At 45.8% G+C, this 16744-nt stretch overlaps 1 protein-coding gene across 7 annotated transcripts in view; it reads left to right on the forward strand.

Moving 5' to 3' along the window:
• LOC124002166 (zinc finger protein 827-like) overlaps positions 1-14919 on the forward strand; it is a 112410-nt gene extending 97491 nt beyond the window's left edge. For 5 of the 7 annotated variants that reach the window (XM_046309491.1, XM_046309489.1, XM_046309490.1 and 2 more), the window contains 4 exons: positions 16-182; positions 6500-6709; positions 7330-7507; positions 10448-14919. In XM_046309491.1, coding sequence (XP_046165447.1) covers positions 16-182; positions 6500-6709; positions 7330-7507; positions 10448-11408 — 1516 coding nt within the window. In that variant the 3' untranslated portion in view covers positions 11409-14919. Of the gene's footprint in view, positions 1-15; positions 183-6499; positions 6710-7329; positions 7517-9979; positions 10031-10447 lie in introns of all 7 variants that reach the window. The other 2 variants (XR_006832933.1, XM_046309493.1) reach the window with 2 other exon arrangements.
• Positions 14920-16744: the final 1825 nt, after the last annotated feature.

Here is a 16744-nt window from a genome sequence, read left to right on the forward strand (position 1 = left end):
TTCCTGTCCATCCAGCTGCCATGCGTGTGGTTTCCAGACGGGGCTGAACGCCCAGTTCGTCAGCCACATGTCTCTCCACGTGGACAAGGAGCAGTGGATGTTCGCTCTGTGCTGCAGCGCCTGTGACTACGTCTGCGTGGAGGAGAGTGACATGAAGTCCCACGTCAGTCACGGACACACAGGTAGATCATCTGTCGTCTGCTCAGGCATGTATTGTATGGAGAGATGGCTTTGGTCCACCTCTTGTCCCTGGGGGCAGCAATAGGACGAAGTCAGCTTGTACAACCAACTTGATGGCATTTCTTTTCCAGCTGAACTTGGTTTTGCTGCCTTCGAATTGTTCCAAATTGTATTGATTCCCTTCCTGAAGCGTGTATCTATCTGCTCGCTCGGACTCATGGGTTTTAAAGTGCTGTTTTCATGTGTGCGGATAGTCTAGAAAGAGGGGGTTTATACATTTTCTTACACCCAGTCTATACCTTTTACATCCATGAGGCGGACTGGAGAAGTCTGCACCTCGGATCGTAGCCAAACAATGTTTTAAAGCTTTCAGAAGAGACCAACCTTTCAGAATGATTCTCAGATCAGCTGTGACATGGCGTTGGTAGGGAGCTGTTGGGGGAGTGTTGCAGATTGAGGTGCCACTGCTGACTGTTCAGAGTAGAAACAGCTAGTTTAGTTTACAGCCATTTATAGTAGAGGGAACCAACATGTTCAGTCTCAACACACTGAACTGATGTGACAATAAAGTAAAGCTTCATAAAAGGAGTCCCTTCCCGGGAGAGAGAGGAGACTCTGTGACTCTGTAAACTACCCAAACAGACACAACTTCCGCTTTGAATAACTAAACATGTAGATTCTTTTCCCTCCCTCGACCTTCCCTGGACTTTTTAAAGCCACTGGTCCAAAACTCAGCCTGTCAATGTATTTTCTTTGGTCCGTAGCGACTTTGTCCGGTTTATCGTCCGACACGGTTGCCTGTCTTGCCCTTCCGTGGCAGTGTGTGTGGGATTGTCCGGTAGTGTTGCAGACAGCTGAGGGGTCCTCACGGAAGCCGGGGAGCGACCTTGTTTATCTACGATGGCTGCCCCTTATCGTGCCTGAGGGGAAAAATCAATAGGCCCTCTGGTCCGTCAGAGGCAGGCCAGGGTTCACACACACACACACACACACACACACACACACACACACACACACACACACACACACACACACACACACACACACACACACACACACACACACACACACACACACACACACACACACACACACACACACACACACCCTCTCTCACACAGACACAGAGTGGTGAGTCCATATCGAAGCTTGGCATTTAGGCTAGCCTCCACCCACTAGCAAACATGGCTGCTGAAAACACACCACATTGGGGCTGTAGAAAAGACTGCTGGGTGTTTTTTGTCAACTGATAGTGTTTGGACACCACATCTCCCCCAGCCAAGCTCCAGACAGACATGGAAACGGCTGAACTCAGCAAGTGTTGCGCCTGAAGCTGGCCCCCGCTAAGATGTGTGTCAGCCACATGGGCAAGGGGTCAGACTGGTGGCCCCACAGCAGGAAGCCTGGTTGCTGCTAGGAACAGGACAGAGATACTGTGTGGTGGTACAGTAGGAACAGGACAGAGATACTGTGTGTGGTGGTACAGTAGGAACAGGACAGATACTGTATGGTGGTACAGTAGGAACAGGACAGAGATACTGTGTGTGTGGTGGTACAGTAGGAACAGGACAGAGATACTGTGTGTGTGGTGGTACAGTAGGAACAGGACAGAGATACTGTGTATGGTGGTACAGTAGGAACAGGACAGAGATACTGTGTGTGTGGTGGTACAGTAGGAACAGGACAGATACTGTGTGTGTGTGTGTGGTGGTACAGTAGGAACAGGACAGAGATACTGTGTGTGTGGTGGTACAGTAGGAACTGGACAGAGATACTGTGTGTGTGGTGGTACAGTAGGAACTGGACAGAGATAATGTGTGTGTGGTGGTTCAGTAGGATCAGGACAGAGATACTGTGTGGTGGTACAGTAGGAACAGGACAGAGATACTGTATGGTGGTACAGTAGGAACAGGACAGAGATACTGTGTGTGTGGTGGTACAGTAGGAACAGGACAGAGATACTGTGTGTGTGGTGGTTCAGTAGGAACAGGACAGAGATACTGTGTGTGTGGTGGTTCAGTAGGATCAGGACAGAGATACTGTGTGGTGGTACAGTAGGAACAGGACAGAGATACTGTATGGTGGTACAGTAGGAACAGGACAGAGATACTGTGTGTGTGGTGGTACAGTAGGAACAGGACAGAGATACTGTGTGTGTGGTGGTTCAGTAGGAACAGGACAGAGATACTGTGTGTGTGGTGGTTCAGTAGGATCAGGACAGAGATACTGTGTGGTGGTACAGTAGGAACAGGACAGAGATACTGTGTGGTGGTACAGTAGGAACAGGACAGAGATACTGTGTGTGTGGTGGTACAGTAGGAACAGGACAGAGATACTGTGTGTGTGGTGGTACAGTAGGAACAGGACAGAGATACTGTGTGTGTGGTGGTACAGTAGGAACAGGACAGAGATACTGTGTGTGTGGTGGTTCAGTAGGATCAGGACAGAGATACTGTGTGGTGGTACAGTAGGAACAGGACAGAGATACTGTGTGTGTGGTGGTACAGTAGGAACAGGACAGAGATACTGTGTGTGTGGTGGTTCAGTAGGATCAGGACAGAGATACTGTGTGTGGTGGTACAGTAGGAACTGGACAGAGATACTGTGTGTGGTGGTACAGTAGGAACTGGACAGAGATACTGTGTGTGGTGGTACAGTAGGAACTGGACAGAGATACTGTGTGTGTGGTGGTACAGTAGGAACAGGACAGAGATACTGTGTGTGTGGTGGTACAGTAGGAACTGGACAAAGATACTGTGTGTGTGGTGGTACAGTAGGAACAGGACAGAGACACTGTGTGTGGTGGTACAGTAGGAACAGGACAGAGATACTGTATGGTGGTACAGTAGGAACAGGACAGAGACACTGTGTGTGGTGGTACAGTAGGAACAGGACAGAGATACTGTGTGTGGTGGTACAGTAGGAACAGGACAGAGATACTGTGTGTGGTGGTACAGTAGGAACAGGACAGAGACACTGTGTGTGGTGGTACAGTAGGAACAGGACAGAGATACTGTATGGTGGTACAGTAGGAACAGGACAGAGACACTGTGTGTGGTGGTACAGTAGGAACAGGACAGAGACACTGTGTGTGGTGGTACAGTAGGAACAGGACAGAGATACTGTATGGTGGTACAGTAGGAACAGGACAGAGACACTGTGTGTGTGGTGGTACAGTAGGAACAGGACAGATACTGTGTGTGTGGTGGTACAGTAGGAACAGGACAGAGACACTGTATGGTGGTACAGTAGGAACAGGACAGAGACACTGTGTGTGTGGTGGTACAGTAGGAACAGGACAGAGATACTGTGTGTGTGGTGGTACAGTAGGAACAGGACAGAGATACTGTGTGTGTGGTGGTACAGTAGGAACAGGACAGAGATACTGTGTGTGTGGTGGTACAGTAGGATCAGGACAGAGATACTGTGTGGTGGTACAGTAGGAACAGGACAGAGACACTGTGTGTGTGTGGTGGTACAGTAGGAACAGGACAGAGACACTGTGTGTGTGTGGTGGTATAGTAGGATCAGGACAGAGATACTGTGTGGTGGTACAGTAGGAACAGGACAGAGACACTGTGTGTGTGTGGTGGTTCAGTAGGAACAGGACAGAGATACTGTGTGTGTGGTGGTACAGTAGGAACAGGACAGATACTGTGTGTATGGTGGTACAGTAGGAACAGGACAGATACTGTGTGTGTGGTGGTACAGTAGGAACAGGACAGAGATACTGTGTGTGTGGTGGTACAGTAGGAACAGGACAGATACTGTGTGTGTGGTGGTACAGTAGGAACAGGACAGATACTGTGTGTATGGTGGTACAGTAGGAACAGGACAGAGATACTGTGTGTGTGGTGGTACAGTAGGAACAGGACAGAGATACTGTGTGTGTGGTGGTACAGTAGGAACAGGACAGAGATACTGTGTGTGTGGTGGTACAGTAGGAACAGGACAGAGATACTGTGTGTGGTGGTACAGTAGGAACAGGACAGAGATACTGTGTGTGTGGTGGTACAGTAGGAACAGGACAGAGATACTGTGTGTGGTGGTACAGTAGGAACAGGACAGATACTGTGTGTATGGTGGTACAGTAGGAACAGGACATATACTGTGTGTATGGTGGTACAGTAGGAACAGGACAGAGATACTGTGTGTGTGGTGGTACAGTAGGAACAGGACAGAGATACTGTATGGTGGTACAGTAGGAACAGGACAGATACTGTGTGTATGGTGGTACAGTAGGAACAGGACAGAGATATAGGTCCTGTAGCTCAGTTGGTAGAGCATGGCGCTTGTAACGCCAGGGTAGTGGGTTCGATCCCCGGGACCACCCATACGTAGAATGTATGCACACATGACTGTAAGTCGCTTTGGATAAAAGCGTCTGCTAAATGGCATATATATATTATATTATATAGATACTGTGTGTGTGGTGGTACAGTAGGAACAGGACAGAGATCTATTCAACCTCCCAGATTCTCCCAGATATTTATGCATATGTAACTTTTGTCATTCATATTTTTTCATGATTCATTCATGATTATCTGTAATTATAGGGTCCACATTCATGTAGAAGTGTTCAGAAACATATTATTTTTCTTTTTTTTACAATAAAACTGCCTCTAATGACACAATATATTATGTACCATTCATTTTTATTGGGCACAACAATCTTATACACAAACAAAACAAACTGCAAATACATCCAACAAGTTTCTAGAGTCACCTGCAGTCATTGCATGCTAGGAATATGGGACCAAATACTAAACTTTTAACTACTTTAATACACGTAAGTGAATTTGTCCAAATACATATGACTGCTTCAAATTGGAGGGCTAGATACATTAGGTTCATTTCTGAACGGTGAAACATGTATCAAAATACCCTGAAATATAAGGTGACATTCTGTACTGTCGCATCATATTAAACATATTCAAATCCAGAATGGTGGAGTATAGAGCCACCTTTTAAAGTTTTCACTTCACTGTCCAGTCCGTAGGGGAGTGTAACACAGGTTTACAACGTTTTCCACCCTCATAAAAAGTGAAGTGTGTTTGACTAAACACATGCTTCAATAGCATCTTGCACCTTGTAAAAAGTGCTAACAAGGAATATGCCAACAGGGATGATAAATGATGTGGTTTCCCACAAGGGACAAGTGCTCTTTGAATGTTCAGAGCATCATGTACTCTATAGCTCCCTTAGATAGTGGAGTGGTGAGCCTCGTTTTGTCTTTAATCTACCTCTAGAGGTCTTTGGCGTTGAGAGAGATGGATACAATGGTATTTCACTCTCTGCTTTCTGCGTTTCTATACCTGCATTTCTATACCTCTCATTCTCAAGGATGAAGGTGTATGCCATGCACAATATGTGTCTTTGAATGTGTCTGTGTGAATGCCTCAGTGTGTGTGTGTGTGTGTGTGTGTGTGTGTGTGTGTGTGTGTGTGTGTGTGTGTGTGTGTGTGTGTGTGTGTGTGTGTGTGTGTGTGTGTGTGTGTGTGTGTGTGTGTGTGTGTGTGTGTGTGTGTGTGTGTGTGTGTGTGTGTGTGTGAGCACATACAAATGTGTGTGAGGTAGCTGGCGTCGGCCATTTCACAATCCATGGCATCCAGCAGCCCTATACTCCTTCACCTCCCTCCCTCCCTCTCCTTCTCCCTGACTGAATGCCCTTTGTTGAGCTGTGCCCTGAGTTGCTCCCGCCATCTTAGCTCCCTTAGCCGTGACCCTCCTCCTCCCCTCTTTTCTCTCTCTCTCATACTCTCTCTCTCTATCCCAGAGAAGTGCAGTCAAACAGAGAGGGGGAAAAAAGAGAGAGATCAATAAAAGCATACTGGCTGTTGATTGGACTGGCAGCAGGGCTCCAGTCAGAGGACATGGCCCTGAAGCTGAGTCTGCCTGCCTGCAGTGTGTGTGATTTTTATTCGTGTGTGTGTGTGTGTGTGTGTGTGTGTGTGTGTGTGTGTGTGTGTGTGTGTGTGTGTGTGTGTGTGTGTGTGTGTGTGTGTGTGTGTGTGTGTGTGTGTGTGTGTGTGTGTGTGTGTGTGTGTGTGTGTGTGTGTGTGTGTGTGGTTTTGACTGTAGTTTAGTGCTTTTCCTCCTTTTATTGGGTTGAGGTACCCTGTCTAATGTTGAGAAAGCACTTATGATGACGGTGGCAGTGCTGGTAGTGACAGAATTGGGGCGTATTACTTAATCATTCAGGAAGTAAAGTGAAATGTAATTACAATGGTACATTTTCGATGTTCGATGATGATGATTGTCACGATAATGACAATGCTGATGATGTTGATGATGATTGACTCTTGACCCCTCTTCATAGGTCTGAACTCGCGGAGCCCCCTCAGTGAGACGAAGAGCACCTCCTCCTCCCTGTCGGCCCTCAGCGATTCGCTGAACAGCTCAGAGAGTGGAGAACTTACCCATGCCAATGAGGAGCTCAAGAACCTGCTGGCCCCTCCTTCCTCTGCAGGCAGCCAATCCAGCTCCAGCAGCCACTCGGGATCAGGAACTGAAGAGAAGTCTGAGAAAGGCAAGGAGTTCTGGGATGTATAGGCTGGAACATTATGTAGAACTACAGTTAATTTAATCTACTTACAATTCTGTATCCTTAAAGGCCCAATGCAGCCGTTTTTATCTCAATATCAAATCATTTCTGGGTAACAATAAGTACCTTATGATGAAATAACACTGATAACATTTTTTCACACTTTTACAGTGTTAGTTTCATCAGCTGTTGTACAATATGATATTAAACACAGAAAACAGAATTTTGACTGCACTGGGCTTTTAAAGAGAGAGTGTGAGCCCACCCCTTAATCTACTTCCCCAGAGTCAGGTGAACTCATGGATACCATGTTTACGTCTCTGTGTCCAGTATGCAGGAAGTTAGATGTAGTTTTGCACGCTATTGCTAACTAGCGTTAGCGCAATGACTGAATATCTCCTCGAACAGCTAGCATGCAAAAGCACAGACTTTTTTTCACGTAAATTATGCAGTGACGTAAATGTGTGTGTGATGTGTCCACAATATGCGAGGTAAAATACGAGCAGTAATTTGAGCCACACACAAGGATATCACGGGGGCGATGTTTAATTAAGGGGACGAGGAGCACTGCAGTCATACTCCCCCCCCCCCCCCCCCCCCACCAGGCTTCGAGTGCGTCTTCTGCAACTTTGTGTGCAAGACACGGACCATGTACGAGCGCCACCTCCAGATCCACCTGATCACGCGCATGTTCGAGTGCGACGTGTGCCACAAGTTCCTGAAGACGCCCGAGCAGCTGCTGGAGCACAAGAAGTGCCACACCGTCCCCACCGGAGGGCTCAAGTAAGGAAAGCAAGTACAGACAGAGGTTCCTACTCCACCACTCTCCCACCCTACCCTACCCCGACTCCTCCCTCACAGATGTACAGACACACAGGCAGACGGTAACCCACTGACCGACTGACTATAGCATGCACATTAAGTCGAAAACATGTGTGTAAGACCACATGCATAAACATAATACACACACAGTCTGAACTGTAATATAATAATAATATAATAATAATATAATATAATAATAATAATATATAATAATATAATAATAATATATGCCATTTAGCAGACGCTTTTATCCAAAGCGACTTACAGTCATGTGTGCATACATTCTACGTATGGGTGGTCCCGGGGATCGAACCCACTACCCTGGCGTTACAAGCGCCATGCTCTACCAACTGAGCTACAGAAGGACCACAACTGTAAATGTGTGCATGCATTCAGCCACACTTTCAAACTAGATGACGTCAACACACAGACACTGTCCAACATACACATTTACGTGCATAGGACATCTAGCTCACTGAAGCTATTAAGACATTCAGAGTATATATAAACCGTGTTACACTCACAGCCCTTGATACCAAACACTGTCCCCTGCTGACCCAATACTCCTATACCCCTATAGGAGCCTCTGTTTTACTGTGTGATGTACACACACACACACACACACACACACACACACACACACACACACACACACACACACACACACACACACACACACACACACACACACACACACACACACACACACACAGTAAACCTGTTCATGTTAAATCAACGCTGCCAGTACATGAAGCTCATCCAACACACACGCAACAACATGCTAATGACATTAGCCTAGCCATGAAGCTTCTCCAACACACACGCAACAACATGCTAATGACATTAGCCTAGCCATGAAGCTCCTCCAACACACACGCAACAACATGCTAATGACATTAGCCTAGCCATGAAGCTTCTCCAACACACACGCAACAACATGCTAATGACATTAGCCTAGCCATGAAGCTCCTCCAACACACACGCAACAACATGCTAATGACATTAGCCTAGCCATGAAGCTTCTCCAACACACACGCAACAACATGCTAATGACATTAGCCTAGCCATGAAGCTCCTATATTTTATACCAGATATATGTTCTATTTTCCCAGATTGCATTTGAAACCATCTGGAATGAAAGTAGTACATGCATTCACATGCAATCACTAAACAGGAAATCTGAACAGAAAATATTTAAGCGCAGTAGGAACAGATTGTTATTAACACACAACAGTCACTGTCATTTTTATGTTTCTTTTTTTTGTTTGTATCTATTTGTCAAAGTTGTTTGCCATGATACGCAGTCAGTCAATGCACGTGTAGAGCCATCGATATCAATCAGACGCCATTGAACTCATCTCGCCATTAACAGATCGGCCGACACGGTCACTTGACCATGTTTAATGTCAAGCTGTCACCACTATTCACCAGATACTGTCCATTGTCTAGCCATCGGTAGAATTAGATCAGTAGTTGGTTTGGTGTTTGGAGTGAGAGAGTCAGGGTCGTAGTTTACTGAGGTATCTGTTAGTGTCTCGTCTTGTTACAAGGAGTAGAGGCACGTTTAAGGTCTCAATACGCCACCACCAATTCTCTCCACGTTCATTGGTCAGTACAGGAACACACACACACACACACACACACACACACACACACACACACACACACACACACACACACACACACACACACACACACACACACACACACACACACACACACACACACACACACACACACACACACACCATAAACACTGCTAACAGTACTAGTCCATTTTAGGTACATGGGCATGTATTTATTTCACATTTCAAATGTTCACGGGTGCAATTAGTTCAGTCATTATAGTAGAGTGTTTTAATGTTTGTTAGAAATCCATCCTCTATCCTGACTTTACAACCAGACAGACAGTCCACATTAGCTGTGCGGTTAAGGTTTGAGAGGTCAGAGTTAAAAGCAGGTTGCCCAAACACAGCTGCCCCCTCAGCCCAGTTCAAGAGGGTATCTCTAGTCTAGACTCTAGAGTAGTGTGTCCAGGCAGGGTTGTGTACTAAGTAGTGTGTGCTCAGCAGTGGACGGTGGGGTGACGGAAGGGTGGTTATCCACTGCAATGGAGAACACTTTCAAATCAAGCTGAATAAGCTGAACAAAAGACAGACGAGAAGTTGTAGACATTGGAGAAAAAAACACTTTTTGTAAGAGAGAGAGATGAGGTTGTAATGTGTACCGAAGAGGAGAGTGTACTGAAGACTGTGCACTCTGAGTGTGGCGTGAGGCGTGTCTAGGACAGAGAAGGACCTCCCCAGTGCATCCTTAGTGTACTCAGAAGTGTTCATTCAGGAGTGTATGTCCAGGATTGTATGGGAGAGAGAAGGTGTGTGTAGGGTCTTCACCACGTGGCTGGTTGTATTCTGAGGTGATTCTGTTCTGCAGGGTTTGTGAAGCGCTTTGGGGCCCAGAGCAGATGAATGGTGCTATTTAAATGTAAGTGCCACATTTCCATTTATTTCAGTTATCCTTCCATTCCTAATTCCGTCCAATCCTGTTCTCTTTCCACAACCTGTCTCTGCCCAGTTCTACATGCCCCACCCACCTACCACCAACCCACCCCAAACACACTTTCAACCCCAACCCACCCTACACACTTTAACATTTCAACAACACACACACACACAAACCAATCATTCCTTTAGGGTCAAATATTCAGGACACATCACACACACACACACCTTTCCTCCTTCACCTTCCCCCTCTTCATCCTCCCTTGTGTTGTAGTCTTAAGGTGTGTGTTTTGGTCATTGTGTATTTAAGTCCTCTCTTCGTTAAACCTCCCGTCGCTATTTATTGTGTGTGTATTTCCCATGTCCTGCCCCCTTCCACTTCCTCCTTCCTGTTTCCCAGGTGCCCCGTCTGCATTTATTCCACCAATCGACCGGTGGCCATGGAGTGCCACCTGAAGACCCATTACAAGATGGAGTACAAGTGTCGCATCTGCCAATCGGTGTGGTGCGACCAGCCCGCGCTGGAGAGGCACATGCGCGAGCATCGCCTCGGCAACCACTACAAGTGTGAGCAGTGCGGCTACCTGTCCAAGACGGCCAACAAGCTGATCGAGCACGTGCGCGTGCACACGGGCGAGCGGCCCTTCCACTGCGACCGCTGCGGCTACAGCTGCAAGCGCAAGGACAACCTGAACCTGCACAAGAAGCTGAAACACGCCCCGCGCCAGACCTTCGGCTGCACGGAGTGCCCCTTCACCACCACCCACCCCTTCATCTTCAGCCGCCACCTCAAGAAGCACCAGAGTGGAGGGGAAGGGGAGGAGGCCGGCGAGGAGGAGTTCCAGGCCCAGCTAGGGGGCTCTCTGGTGGGGTCTCTGCGGGGCGGGGAGCCCTTCCTCCTGGGGGTTGGTGGAGGTGGGAGTAGCGGGGGGAGCGGTAGCAGCAGCCCCCTCATGATTCTCTCTGCCTCCCAGGCCCTGCAGTCTGTCGCCCTGTCACTCATCACAGGGAAACAACACCACCGTCAACAGGAGCTCCCGCCCCCAGCCCAGCGTTACCTGACAGCGACCACAACCAATGGCGGAGGCCCCTCCCTCTTCTTCCCCTCCCCACGCCATGTCTACGAGCAGTTGGGAAACTGCGAGCGGGCGCACCTGATCCCCCTCACAACCCTGTTCACCCACCGCCACCGCTCCACATTCCACTCGCCCCTCTCCAGACTCCAGAGGCCGCCCTCCTCCGCCCCCCTTTTCCTCTCCTCCACCGCCTCCTCCCCCTCTCCTCCCTCGCCCACCTCACTCAAACACTCCTTCCTGGCTTACCTAGGACTGGGACTGACGGAGAGAGCCAAGACTGTGTGACTGTTCTCCTCTCCTCCTTCTCATCCCCATCTCTTCCCCCTCCCTCTCGTTCCCCTTTCTCTCCATCCCTCTCTCCCTGGACAGTGGTGTGAATGATCGTTATCCACTGCGATGGGGAAAACTTTCCAATCAAGCCAGCTGAATAAGCTGGACAGAGACAGACAAGTAGTTATTGTAGACAATGAATGAAAAAAAAAAAAGAATTTATCAGAGAAAAGGCTGTATGTGCTAAAAAATGCATTTATATCAAAAGCTGCTTTTCTTATCTGTTATATCGATTGAATTATTACTCTCTCTCTCTACTTTTTATTTTCTAATGTTTATTTTTTGGACTTTTGAATGACCAGGACCCAACTGCATTACCTGTAAAACGGATCCATGTTTTCTTTTTGTTTTTGTTAGAAAAGTCGAAAAAGAAGAAGAAACAAAACAAGTGCTCTGACATTTTTAGTGCATTTTTGTCTTTTGGCTACTACGCATCAGAATAGCATGCCTGCCTCTTTGTTTCTGCTCGCTTTGATGCACGTCATTTAATAGGGTATGATGAACCAATCCCCAGGTTATTCAATTGTGATGCGCCGCGAACAAGAACCAATGAAACGGAACGCTTTTTCTCAAGTCTCGTTTCCAAAGCAACGCCTCAAACCACGCACTTAATGAATTATTTAACAAATGTGTACTGTACATAGTTTTGTATCTCCCCCACAACTAAGCTTTGACTTTATCTGTTTGGCTTTGTGTAATGGTGAAACCATATGCATCAAACGTCGACTTGAACTCACCTTTGTCTCAGGTGGCGGTCGTCTTGGCAACCCATACACACCGGTGACATCTTGTACGTTGTTTGAAGTTGTGCGGAGGGGTGGACAGAACAAGTGACATTCTCTACTCAAGGCCCTTTGCCAACTCAAACGGTTTTCAAATCAATGTAACACACGTTATAGCCTCATGCTATAGTCTTTGCTTTCCCCAACTTACCCCTTGTGTAACCGTAGCCTAGTCCCAGGTCTGTTTGTGCTGTCGTGACAATGACCGTAGGAATTGGCAAGACACCACAAACAGATCTGGGACCAGATTGGTTTTACCCCACCAGCCCACATCAAAGGATCCATGAGGACACCTGTAACCCCTGAGACCAGGGTCCTATTCATTAGGCACCAAACGGAAGAAAAAGGACTGAATCACCAGAACTTGTCGTTATGCTACGTTGTGCCCTAATGAATACAACCCAGGTGTTGTTCGGTCCAGCATCGTGTGTAGAACTATGTATGGACTGGCGCACCATTATGTTAGATACGCTGTAAGAGAGAACTGTTTTGTGGAGGTGACCAGCTAACGGGGTGTTAAAACCCCCAGCGGCTCCGGGCACCACAGGCCGATTCAATGGTGCTTTTTGGAGCTCTTTTGTAATTTTGTGTAAAAGAAAAAACAGAAAGAAACTGTTCCAAAATGACTTGAATGAATGTATTTTTCTTTATTGATGTACGTGATGCGAACGTGATACAGATGTGCGGTGTAGTTACAGGCAGGGACTGTTGGGTACCGTTGCCTATATGACAGAAAGCAAGGGGTTGGTTTTTGTAGGTCGGTGGCCTTCTGTGTTTTTTAGGTTGTTCATTCGTTTTTTTCCCTCTTTCTCTTTTTTACTGAGCCTTTTAAACGTAGGACGATGAGCGTTTTCTACTAACGTGCATCGCTATTATGAAGCCATTTTGATGAAGGCTCCGATAGGTCCAATGTTGTTGACGAGGAAGCAGCCATTGGTTTGGTTTTGGTGGTGTAGCTTCTATCTCAGTGAGAAGACATGGTACTGCTTTCTATTCCCCCTTCGCTCCATCTCTCAGTTGTAATTGCACTTAGCTTAGTCCCATTTCAAAACCAAAAGCACTTAGCTAGTTCATATTGTTATAGTGTAAACGTTTGAGCGGTCGGTCCAATAGGATATCACCAGAAACAGACTTATTACCTTTTTAAGATGTTTGCTGTGAACGATCTGAATCAAAACCGTGATTTCCTGATTTTTGTTGTGTAGACATTTTGTGGTTTAGTGCGGAGGGTTTTTACCTCTGTAAAATTGCAGAGCGCAGATGAACACAAATTGCATGAATTAGGCAGTCGAGGTGGAACTATACTACGCTGGGAGACCCAAAGGGCCCAGGCTAAATTGTCAAAGCCAATTTTGCACAGTGCTGCACTTTTTGAACATGAAAAATGTATTTATCTGTACAGACGGAGATGCTCAACATGGAGAGTGTACATGAGACCAGGCAGCATAATAAAGGCATTTTGGTTTCTTTTATGCAAAAGCATTACCCATTTAATTGACCTTGCTCGCATTCCCAAGTGGTCTTTAAGCCAAAATGGTTTCTTATTTGTAAAGGGATTTTTTTTTAACCTTAATTGTTTTGCTTGTTTATTGTACTTTTCATTTTCTTGTGATTTTTATTTTATATATATTTTATTTCTTTGTTATGACAACAACAAAAATTGAGAGAACAATGCATTGTTAAGACCAAATCAAACTTTAAAAAACGAGGTGGTGATGCTAGGATTAAATCCGTCACTTCCTGGTAACGGAGGGGTATAACAGTTAAATCTCTCTCCCGTGGTTGGCTTTCTTTTAGTTCCCTTTGACAACATAGCAATGTTCAGCATGCTGTCCGCTGGTCGCTGCTACATTATAGGAGTACAAGGAGCCCCCACCCCTGCCACACACACACACTCCTAGGTCAGCTCCAGCTCCTTATCTATCCTCTAATATGTAATACTCTAGTGCCACTTGGTGGAAGGGAACCGCCTGAGACCACTGAGAATGAGTCAAACTGATTTTCAGGGTCCAAATCTAAAAACAAAAAAATAAGAGGAACAAAAAAGAATGTGCCCGTCTTTTTACGACTGACTGTATGCCTTTTATATATATATATATATATAGCTACCGCATAATCATTATGTAATCAAGAATGGCTGCAGTTGTTTCTTCTTCTAGAACGGCCCCTTGGTCTGGTTGGTGAAGAAAATGCCGACAGGGATCGCTTCTCTGTCCTTTCCAAACCCACTATTTTTAAGCACTTATCGTTTGCTTATCATTTTTTGCCTAAAGGTGATTTTAAAAAAAAAATGTTATGTTGAGTGACTACCTTTCTGAGCACTTCGGAGTATGCATGACATCTCTCTCTCTCTCTTTCTCTCTCTCTCTCTCTCTCTCTCTCTCTCTCTCTCTCTCTCTCTCTCTATTTTATGACTCGACAAGACAACTCTTCTTTTTTGTGTGTTTTCGTTCATCTTTTTGGCACTCAGTAAAAATTGGTATGTGCTGTATAAAGCTTTCTGATTAGTTCATTGTTAAGGCTGTACAGGGTTGTTTGTGACAACTGGTAAATAGATCATTTGTACTTTTTTGTTTTTTTGTATTCGTTTTTTCTTTGTTTTGGCATTATTTTATGTTCAAAAGTTGCCAGATCTAAATGTAACAGGATTTGAAAGTAAAGCTTACAACAGATGTTCCACCTCAGGTCTGGTTTTTCTTTCGACTCTATAATGTCATTTTCAATGTCATGTTGTCTTGATTGTACATAGTTGATACGGCCTCCAGGTACAGCTGCTACACCGGTGGAGACGTTGACAACGGGAAAGAAAAGAGCAGCAATGGATCCTCCCAAAAGTCTAATTATGGAATACCTCCAACCGGCCAACACTCAGGCCTTATGAGAGACAGCGGAGGACTCTTTCTGATGCGACGCAGCTCTCTATACGTTTCATAGGCTTTGACATCTGAAATGGCACCCTATTTCCTATATAGTGCACTACTTTTGACCCCTGTTCCCTATAAAGTGAACAACTTTTGACCAGGGCCCGACAGGGTTAACTGACGACGAAAACGGTGCATGCGCTTCAATGGGGCAGAAGGCCGTGAGTTGTTATGATTCTGGATGGCCAGATAGCTAGCAACAGTAACAACAAGCTACCATGTAGTGAATCGCAAGTGGCTCATTTCAGCTAGTTTGTTCTTGATACCATGTCTTGTTTTGACTCATGTCACGTCTTCTGCTAATATGGCTAAAATTAGCTAGCTAGCTAACCAACAACAGTAACCATGTATTTGAGAAACAAGTACTCATTGTGAAAATGTATTTATTATTTATGATTTCAAAAAGCATGAGAGACTAAGTATAGTTTACACGTTGTCAACAATCTAAGTCAACACTGTTTGTTTTGCTCCATAGTTAGGCACGCCTCGGTTTTGTTGCTAAACAACCAACCTGTCTTGGGGCCCTGGTCAAAAGTAGTGCGCTACATAAGGAATAGGGTGCAATTTGGGGCGTATCCACAGTGCTGTAATGGAGGCAGCAGACAGCAGCAGCATGTTCTCACCCAGCCAGAGGTTGGGGCCAGCCTAATGAAAACAGATGAAGCAGAGATAAAGTGTTTGCAGAAATTAAGGGACTCATTTATCACCGTTAGGCCCCGAGCTATAGAACACCTTGGTCTAAAGTTCTCCTTTAACAGAGGCCTACAGTCAGTATCCCAAACACACACACTCTCTCCCTCTGTCTACCACCCTTCTCTCTTTCCCCCTCTCTCCTTCTCTCTTCCCCCCTCTCTCCTTCTCTCTCCCCCCTCAATTCAATGGCTTTATTGGAATGGGAAACATATGTTTATATAAAGTAGATAATAAACAAAAGGAAAATAAACAAAGACATGTCTAATTCATACTGAAATAGTGCATATTGTATAAACAGCCAATACTTTGAAGGGGTGAGAGAGAGATCTCCCTCCCCCCTTAAGTATTGACAGTTGCATATGGCTGTTTATATGATATGCACTATTTCAGTTGAAAGTCAGTGTGTATTATGCAGTAATGTTATCTGTTCATATTAGCCAATGATCTGTATATACAGTACCTCATCCACAGTGTGTTGCTCAGAGTAAAGTATGGAGCTTCGGCGATGCTAGACCAAATGGTCACCTCACTGCCCTGGACCTTAACCTTTACAGAGTTCACCCATGTTCAAGTCTGAAACTCCTCTCTCTTCTCTATGTAGTTCAGATGTTGGCGTCTAGATCCGGTCTGGCTGTTTGCCATACCGTGGTATTAATGAGTCTCCTCTCCAGTGTGTTGAAAGCGGCTTAATTAAGTTCAAAGCAGTGCCAGGGTCACTAGAGGCCTGCTCAGCTGACCTCCCTATGAGTGGAAGTGTTGATTAGGAAGTGAAGATGGAGACACTTGCGCGGGTACATACACACTAGTGGAGACACACTCCTACACACACACAGCAGGACCTGTATTGATTTGAGGGTATATAGACGTCTAAAGATTGACTTCCATTCATATTTAG

The sequence above is a fragment of the Oncorhynchus gorbuscha genome, linkage group LG17 (genome assembly GCF_021184085.1).
Source record: "Oncorhynchus gorbuscha isolate QuinsamMale2020 ecotype Even-year linkage group LG17, OgorEven_v1.0, whole genome shotgun sequence".
NCBI lineage: Eukaryota > Metazoa > Chordata > Actinopteri > Salmoniformes > Salmonidae > Oncorhynchus > Oncorhynchus gorbuscha.